At 42.1% G+C, this 9,425-nt stretch overlaps 1 protein-coding gene across 1 annotated transcript; it reads left to right on the forward strand.

The window, feature by feature from the left end:
* Window positions 1–781: 781 nt before the first annotated feature.
* hapln3 (hyaluronan and proteoglycan link protein 3) lies at window positions 782–8,180 on the forward strand. Its single transcript, XM_022209237.2, has 5 exons — window positions 782–908; window positions 1,676–1,830; window positions 3,286–3,684; window positions 6,275–6,577; window positions 6,661–8,180. The coding sequence occupies exons 2-5, from the start codon at window positions 1,689–1,691 to the stop codon at window positions 6,936–6,938; spliced, it is 1,122 nt and encodes a 373-aa protein (XP_022064929.1). The 5' UTR covers window positions 782–908; window positions 1,676–1,688; the 3' UTR covers window positions 6,939–8,180.
* Window positions 8,181–9,425: the final 1,245 nt, after the last annotated feature.

The following is a 9,425-nucleotide window of genomic DNA, read 5'->3' on the forward strand; positions in this document are numbered from 1 at the left end:
TGGAGACGGCTTATGGTAGAGAAATGAACAGTCAATACACGAGCAACAGCTCTGGTTGACATTCCTGCTGTCAGCATGCCAATTGCACGCTCCCTCTAATCTTGTGCATTGTGCTGTGTGATAAAACTGCACATTTCAGAGTGGCCGTTTGTGGGCAGTCTATGGCACACCTGTGCACTAATCATGGTGTCTAATCAGCATCTTGATGTGGCACACCTGTGAGGTGGGATGGATTTTCTCACCAAAGGAGAACTGCTCACTATCACAGATTTAAACAGATTTGTGAACAAAATCAAACCATATGTTTAATCCTTTACCCTTGGTCCGTATTTTATCATTTCATGCGGTTTGTTTAGGTAAGATTTAAATTTAAGAATAGTTCATAGCTGCTGTTGTCAAACACAGTAAATCATAGTGGAATAACAAGTAGGGCGAAAATTCCATATGAAATACAAAGGAGTAAAAATAGAAAGTAGCACTGGTGGGCAGTAAATGTACTATCCCCACTGTGTAGCCTGTTGCGTGTGTGTGTGTGTGTGTGTACGTGTTTATCTATACCGGTGGGGACTTGGTGGGGACTTTGACCTGACTCAACGCTATCTCGGTGAGGACCAAAAATGAGGTCCCAACGGGGGGACATGTTGTTGTTACTGAAAAAAGTAAAAGTGCAAACCAGACGTGTGTGAGTGTGTGTGTGTTATCTCTGCTGCAGTACTCAGTTCAGGTGTGTGTGCTGTGTGGGCTCCTGAGTGACGGGCTCGTGAATGATGAGGTCACCGATCACTTCAAACGGGATGCCTCGGCTCGTGACGTGTGCGCGCACTTCTGTGTGGAGCTGAGAGAGCGGCAGAAGATGAGGAGGAGGTGAACCAACCGAAGACACACCGGGAGGACTACTGCTTGTCTCGGTGAGTTTATTAACCACCTCCGACTCTTTCCCGTGAACTCACGTTCACCGGACGCATTTAAACCGGACGCAGTTCGCGTGTTTTCAGTTGTATTCTAGAGCGGCGGTAGCTTGAAACTCACAGAGGGTAAGACTTATTTGAGATGCGGCTACTTTATGGAGCAGCTTGGTGTTAGGAAGATATTAAATCTGACAAAAATATTCCAACTTTGTTGAAAGACAGAAGTTAAATGTTTAAATGACGGAGAAACTGCATGTTTTTGAGGGGAAAAAAACCTATATAATACGTAGATAAATTTCCGACATTTGTGTACTTTGTTTCTGTAATCGATCTAATGTCGTCTGTTAAGTATCATGATTCGTCTTAGAGAACTTAATTTTAAAGTCCAGTTGACTAAATTTCGACTATTTGGGGATTTGTAGAATTAAAATAATAAGAAATCTACTTAATAAAGAATTCTTTAGAGCAATAGCTTATGCTTTTGCCGTAACCAATTTTCCTTGCTGTTTTCTTTCTTTGTGTTTCTTTTCTCTGGGAGATGTAATTGACTTGACTTTATGAGTAAAAAGTCGCGTCTGCTGCATAATTTGTCATCATTTTCTGTTTTATAGACACGGGATTAATTTTGTCAAATGTTTAATTCATCCTCTACTACTTTTTAAATTCTGTGTCAAACCGTTTTGAGCGTTCATTTACTTGCAGCCTGGTATTTATGACAGCTTTTAAGTTGGAGGAGCTCCATAAAGAGGACTGTATTTTTGCTCCAGCACAGACAGCGTCATGCTCGGTCTACTGCGCCCTCTGCCGGCCATGTGCCTGTACCTGCTGCTGCTGCTGCTGCCCGGTGGACACTGCAGGATCCTCGGGTACAACAATGGCTTTCACTACCAGGACATCAGCAACGGCAACGGGAACGGAGAGAGTAAGTGCTTTGTGTGTCTGTGTGAACCTGGAAGGGAAGGGCTTTGCAGATTTGTGTGTTTGCTGCACGTGTGAAACACAGAGCGGCTACATGCATCATTTGTGTACATCATAACACAGCTGTCTGGAAGTGACCTCGATGTGTGAAGACAACTGTAATTTGTGGAGCTCAGACAGTCAGCCAGGGATATCAAAACAAACTGGAAGTGGAGAATGTGGGTTTCTTCTCTTGTTTTATTGTCCATTTCTTGTTTAAAGTTGTGGTTCTACACACCAAACTGTTTCAGTGTCACTAGATATTGATCAATCAGAGTTTAGTGAAGAAATAAAGGAAAAGATTGGACATTTGGAAATATTGTGCTGTGGTCATCAGAAATCTCAAAGTGCAGGCTCATTAATTGTGATCACCTGGGATAAAGCAAAGTTGGCCTTCAAGGAACAACAGTACTAACAGTACTTTAGGTAAATTAAACATGAATGGATAACTTTAGACTGAATAAACCTTTCTCAGGGAATCTGATATGTCAGGACAAGAGAAGGTGAAGCACTGGGGTATTGGTGTACTTTTCCACACAGTAAAAGCCAATTTTATAGGCAATAGTGAAACAGCTCATGGTACACTGTTGAAAACAATAAAACACTGAAGGTTCATCAACAAAGAAGGATTCTTCGTACACAGTGTACCAAGAGTACCAAAAACACATCATTGGACACATTTAAAGGCTTATTTATTGAATTACAATTGAATTGTAAGTGCACAGACTCCACCGGGTTTGCTTCAAGTAGCACGCTAAATACAAGATGACAATTACAATTTAACAACCCACAACCAGTACAACTGTCAGGGGCACGCTAAATTCTATCTGTGGCCGTTTTCTCTCATTTCCTGTTTCAAGGAAACAATAAAATCTCTTATTTTTTTATTTAGCCAGTATGTATAAACAGAACAGAGAAACAAATATCTGATAGTGTATAGAACGTTCACAGTGGCCTTGTAAGCATACCGATGGGTAATAACTTAAAGGAAAAACCAACATCAAGTGTCTTAGTAAGGTACTGGACCACCATGTGTCCCGACAGCTTCTAGACTGTTGCTTCAATTCTCCAAGTCTCTGGAACTCCACTGGATGGATGAACAGGATTCTTCCAAACGATATTCTGTCATTTGGTGTTTTGATGATGATGATGGAGAGTGCTGTCTAACAAAAATCTCGATTTAGTGTCATTTAAATGGAACAGAGCCATCATTAATGTTATCAATTTGACCACAGCAGACACTCTATTATTCAAACACTTTACTACTACTTTCTACACAGCAAATAATAAAGGCATAGAGCAGTGTAACTTAGCTTGTGTCATCATTGTGAGTAATCCCATCTCTACTGAATGCAAAGAACCAAGTTAGGATTCTACAGTTCGTTTTGTTTTTATTCCTTCTTCTTTGTGTCTTTTCTAGTCTATTTCAATGGGGTTCGTCTCCATGTGGAGTCCCCCCAGCCTTCAGTGTCGGCCACGAGGGGGAGCAGTGTCACCCTTCCCTGTCACTTCCACTACGAGCCTGAGCTGGCTGCACCACGCAGAACTCGCGTCAAATGGTCCTGGCTGCCTGCCAACACCATCACTGCACCTGTTTCCCCTGAAGCCTTCGCCAGGGAAACTGAGGTTATGGTCGCCATGGGCAACCGTCACCGCAGCTACGGCAGCTTCCGGGGCCGTGTCCGTCTGAGGCGCTCAGCGCCAGGGGACATGTCTCTAGTCATCAATGAGCTGCAACTCAATGACACAGGAAGATATCGCTGTGAGGTGATCGACGGCCTGGAGGATGAGAGTGTGACGGTGGAGCTGGAGCTGCGGGGTGAGATGTGTGTGTGTGTGTGTGTGTGTGTGTGTGTGTGTGTGTGTGTGTGTGTGTGTGTGTGTGTGTGTGTGAAGTAGATTTATCAAGCTTGATGTGGTTGTTTCTACAATTAAAAAAAAAATGGGAGTGTAAGATACACAACTGAAGTCAAATCCTGTGCAAGTGGTCAATAGGGCGCCACCACTGGGATGCATTAGAAGAACTGAATGCATGCCAATAAAAACTCAGTCATTAGAATTAAAGTTTCTCTGGCCTCGCCCACTTGATGTCCCTAAGTTCATCGACTTTACATATGAAAAGGCTTACAGCAACGTGACAACTTCCATGGTTTATAATTTTATCATACAAACCTTGTGTGTCATTGGAGGTGCCACGTGACAACTCCTAAATATCCATCCATCCATCATCTATACACCGCTTTATCCTCATTAGGGTCGCGGGGGGTGCTGGAGCCTATCCCAGCTGACTTGAGCGAAGGCAGGGGACACCCTGGACAGGTCGCCAGTCTGTCACAGGGCTACATATACAGACAAACAAGCACACTCACATTCACACCTACGGACAATTTAGAGTGATCAATTAACCTCAGCATATTTTTGGACTGTGGGAGGAACCCGGAGTACCCGGAGAAAACCCACGCATGCACAGGGAGAACATGCAAAGTCCATGCAGAAAGATCCCAGGCCCACCCCGGGATTCGAACCGGGATCTTCTCGCTGCAAGGCGAGAGTGCTAACCACTACGCCGCTGTGCAGCCCACTCCTAAATATGTCTTTAATAATAATTGTGGGAAGCACATTTCAGAAATTAAGTCTTAAGGAGAACTTGATATCAGACTGAAAAACACGGTGCCTGGTACGTGATCCAAAAAGTGTCTACTCCAGTGATTCCAGTGACTCTTAAACTCCCTGTCAGAATCACTGGGGTAGACACGCTGGGCTTCTGGGCCGATTCCGGTCAGTCCACCTGGGTAACTGCCATTAGCAATGGAGCTAACTAACGTCTAATCGCTGTACTAAAGGCTGACAGCCCCGCAATGGAGCGCTGAGACCTCCCGTTTAGAGCCAGAAATACGTGGAGACACTCACCCACCGGGAGTTGGAGATCCGGGCTCGGTTCTGTGTGTGTTCGGCGGAGCTGCAGTCCATGGGCACAGCAGAACAGCGGCAGCAGCATCAAAGGGGCTCCAGTGAACTGTGTCATTTCCTCTCTTGTATACAGTGGCATCCCACGTGGGAGGTGAGTTCTTGCTGTCGCACACAGCCAATCATAGGGAGGTTGTGGCGAGCACTGGTATCCGCCCACACAGGGATTAAAAGTCTTCTCCCCGCTCGCGTAGATCAGAGCTCCACGGATAATTATGGCACCATACATGGATGCGTAGCAATGTCTCCACGCGCGTAGGAGGCTCCTTGCATGCGGAGACATTGCCATGCGCGCGCAGAGTGTTTATTGCGCCCGTGGAGACTTTTTTCCGCTCGTGTGGGGTATGTGTTTCATGCGCGCGAGAGAGTGTTACGCGCACGTGACTTTTGACCCAATTATGACGCCATATGAAACCTCCATCAATTAAAAATTTACTTTGCCCAGAAAGAGTAAAACTGAACTTAATTAAAGGTGGTCAATATAAAAAAAAGTTTTTGGGCCACAGAGAACTTTTTGTTGAAATAATGCTGGGAACCTCTGAAAAAAATGAACAGCAAGGCTGACTCTAATACATCTAGGGTTTTGGCCTAATTCAGTTTTTTAGTTGCTGTACCCTGACTGACCAGTGGGGGAAGACTCACTAATGTGCTGTATCCCCTTTATTAACATTTTCAGGTGGTCCATAGCTCATTTATTTATCTGTGACCCACTTGTGTATTAATCTGGCCCTGTGCTTCCCTACTTGCTGTATGTAAATACTGGCATAATATTTCAGTTTTTCTTTAGCACTTTTACGTGATTCTCTGTGGTTTGAAACTTGGGAAGATGTTACTTCTGAACAGGCAGCGGTATTATTTAATCAGATAAAGTGTGTGACTAATGTTTGTGGGTAAACAAAGTCACTACTAAAAACAGAAAGGCATTTTTTTTCTAGGAGGTGAGGGAGAGCTAAGTAGACACACTGTAAACGACAGTGAATAGTTGATTTGTTCGCCGTAGCATAGCAACATCAGTACGTTTAGATGCTTGTTGTGTCCGTAGATGTATTTAGGAGAAAAGGATGCTGTTTTCCAACATGGTCACACTACAGTCCTATAAGAGTAGCCCACTGGATGCATGTCTACTCCATATCTGTAAGCTGTATGTGTAAATAAACATTTTTTGCCACCAGGTTCACCTTATCAGCTTAAAAGGTGATCAGTGAATTAGTTATTGCAGATTTCCTGCGTTTTTTTTTTTTTTTACAATTCATCATGCTTTAGTATTCTTTGCACTGATGCAACACCACTGCTTTCTTTACATGCAGAACAAACAGGAAAGCATTCTCTTTTTTAAACATCCAGCAGTATGTGATTTTGAAAATGTTTGGTAGTGAGGCTGTTGTAAACCATTTTGAAATATATGATTTTACAAACTGTCCTAAATACCTCTCTGTGTACAGGTGTGGTGTTCCCCTACTACTCTCAGAAAGGACGCTACCATTTTAACTTCTTTGGGGCCCATCAAGCATGCCAGGATCAGGACGCCACTCTGGCTACATTCGAGCAGCTCTTTGCAGCGTGGGAGGAGGGGCTAGACTGGTGTAACGCCGGCTGGTTGGCTGATGGCACTGTTCAGTATCCAATCACAGTCTCTCGTGACGGCTGTGGGGGTGAAGACTTGGCTCCTGGTTTGCGGAACTATGGACAACGACATCGGATCCTCCACCACTATGATGCTTTCTGCTTCTCAGCCTCTGTAAAGGGTCAGTATGAGCTGTGACACTTTTTAAATCCAATTTTCTCAGAATATTCCCGTTTCTTTACTGAATATTCTCTCCTGCCTTAGGGACTGTGTACTTCTTAAAGCAGTCGACCAAGCTCAACTTCACTGAAGCAGTTCAGGCCTGTGCTAGCGATGGAAGTCAGATTGCCAAAGTGGGGCAGCTGTACGCTGCATGGAGGCTGATGGGATTGGACCGCTGTGACGCAGGCTGGCTGGCTGACGGAAGTGTCCGTTATCCTGTCACAAAGCCCCGGGCTAACTGTGGCCCACAGCAACCAGGTGTGCGCAGTTTTGGGTTCCCCCCGCTGTCCCTGAAATTTGGTGTCTACTGTTATCGATAGACTTTCTGACTCAGCACGAAGCAAAAACAAACGGTGAACTGGTTCAAAGCTTTGCTCAGGAGGGTAGCATTAGCTGTAGCATGGATGCAAATTAGCAGTTAGCCAGTTTGTCAATTTCTCAGCTGTTTAAAGTGATATGGGTTATTCACTGTCCGCCTCCATGAGACCAACGTCTTAGTGTTGAACTTAACCACCAGTCAACAGCAATTAAACTATGCACATCCATCAAGTAGCACTACTTGTACATGACTCAATGCCTACACTATATAGTCAAAAGTATGTGGACACTGGAACATCGTACCCATATGTTACTGTCGACCATCTTATATAACCATGGGCATTATTATGCTGCTATAAAACCCTTGACTTTTGTGTGAAGCTGTAATCCACATTTTTGAAACAGGAGAGGGTTTTCACTGTTGCCTTCAAAATGGAGGCACACTGTCTGAAATCTATTTATTTTTGATGTAGCAGAAAGGTTTCCATTTAACCCGAGGACAAAATCCTAACCATAAAATCGGCCCTTGAGAACAAGTACAGAAAACTATATGGAAGTGTCTACATACTATTGGCCAAAGAGTGTAGAATATTAGGTCGCAATGTCATCATTCTGAAGAAAAGACATCATCCCATGGTTAGTTCTTACATTCAGTTATTTATGGGGCAAATTTCGCTCTTCGATAATTCTGTTAACAGTTCTGAAATTTGACTCAACATTTTTGGAATTTGCTTCACCAACGGAGCTGACTTTCATTCACAGATGAGACACTTCAAAACCAGGTGAGGTGTCCAGACTCAGAAAAGTCTCCCTATTCAAGTTATTTAACTGCTCTACAATCATAACTCAGTCCTTCATCCACCCCATATTTACTAGTCATATTTATTAATTTTCGTAGTTGGTCCACAGATTTTCATCTCTTGCTAATTGTAGATTATTTCCATTACAGTCTTCTTCTGCCTTTCTTGCAATGTGAAATTTACTGTGTATCCACTTTTATAAGCTATGATATGTCTCTTTTTCATTTTTATAAAGAGTGATTAAGAGTAGTGCTCTGTGCTGGAGAAAGCAAAAATCCTGAGTGTTTCTTTGTATTGTTCTAATACCTAACTACCTTGTTTACATACTTTGTGGAAGAAGAAACAGTGTAGCATTAAACCTGTGTTCCTTTTGTGTTTTTCATTATGTCTACACATTTGTACTATTTTCTACAAATTAATAAAAACACTGCTGTGAATACAATATTATGTGAACACGGACGTTTCATGTATTTTCATGATCTACAGATTTTCTGTTTTGACAAGTTATTTGAATGTATTATACCCATGGTTTAAATCAATGTGCAAACTATACCATGATTTTCACAGGAGCTTTTTTCACTTTATCATGGGAAGAAATAACTGATAAAACATAGTTTATAAAGTAATTGATTTAGCTTTTATTTTATTATTATTTGTATTTTTATAAGACAACAGATGAGAAGTTACCGCTGCAGCCTACTGTGCATTTAGAAAATATGATCAGTAAAAATTACATACAGACTACTGTTCAAAAGTTTGGGGTCACCAAGACAATTTCATAATTTCTATGAACTCACACTTTTATTCATGTGCTAACATAATTGCTCAAGGGTCAATAATCATCAATTAGCCTTTCAACACCATTAGCTAACACAATGTACCATTGCTGGAAATGTTCCTCTGTACCCCTATGTAGATATTCCATTAAAAATCAGCTGTTTCCAGCTAGAATAGTCATTTACCACATTAGCAAAGTCTAAACTGTATTTCTGATTAATTTAATGTTATCTTCATTGAAAAAAAATGCTTTTCTTTCACAAATAAGGACATTTATATGGAATTATATAAACGGCAAATGTATGCATTTATTTTATGATATCATGCCACCATGCATGTTGCTCAAATTCCAAGAACATTGCTGCTTTCTCTCTGCTTCTTTTATTTGCCATGGAGGACCCATAAGATCCTATTTGACCTCTGAGGCTGCTTAAGAATCAACTTTGTCTCAACTTGTCTCAAAAGTAGCTGACTGTATTTACTGCTTGACACCATCCAAAAATTATATCACTTCAATGATCGTCAACAGCATTGACAGTGGTTTTTCTGTTTTACTTGTTGTTTTTCTTTCTTTCTTTTTATTTTTTACCTTGATTAAACTTGTGTAGTCGTGCTAATGTTTGTGTGCGGCTGCCTGCTCCACAGCAGTAGACAGGGTGGTGAGTATAAACACACGTCTTTTCCAGCCATAGACACTGGAATGAATGTCAGCAGTGCTTAACTCTGCTTTGACCTGTATGCTAACATTAGCATGCTTCCAGTTAACAACCGCTAGATGTTAACATGCCCTCAGTTATCATACTGCAATGACTGTAGTTAGCATCATGTTGAAGTTCATGTGCCAGAACATATAATAAAATCTGTATCATCTCTTAGTTTGTATGGTAGTACTCTATCATTATAGTGATATCC

This window comes from Acanthochromis polyacanthus, chromosome 8 (assembly GCF_021347895.1).
Source record: "Acanthochromis polyacanthus isolate Apoly-LR-REF ecotype Palm Island chromosome 8, KAUST_Apoly_ChrSc, whole genome shotgun sequence".
Taxonomy (NCBI): domain Eukaryota; kingdom Metazoa; phylum Chordata; class Actinopteri; family Pomacentridae; genus Acanthochromis; species Acanthochromis polyacanthus.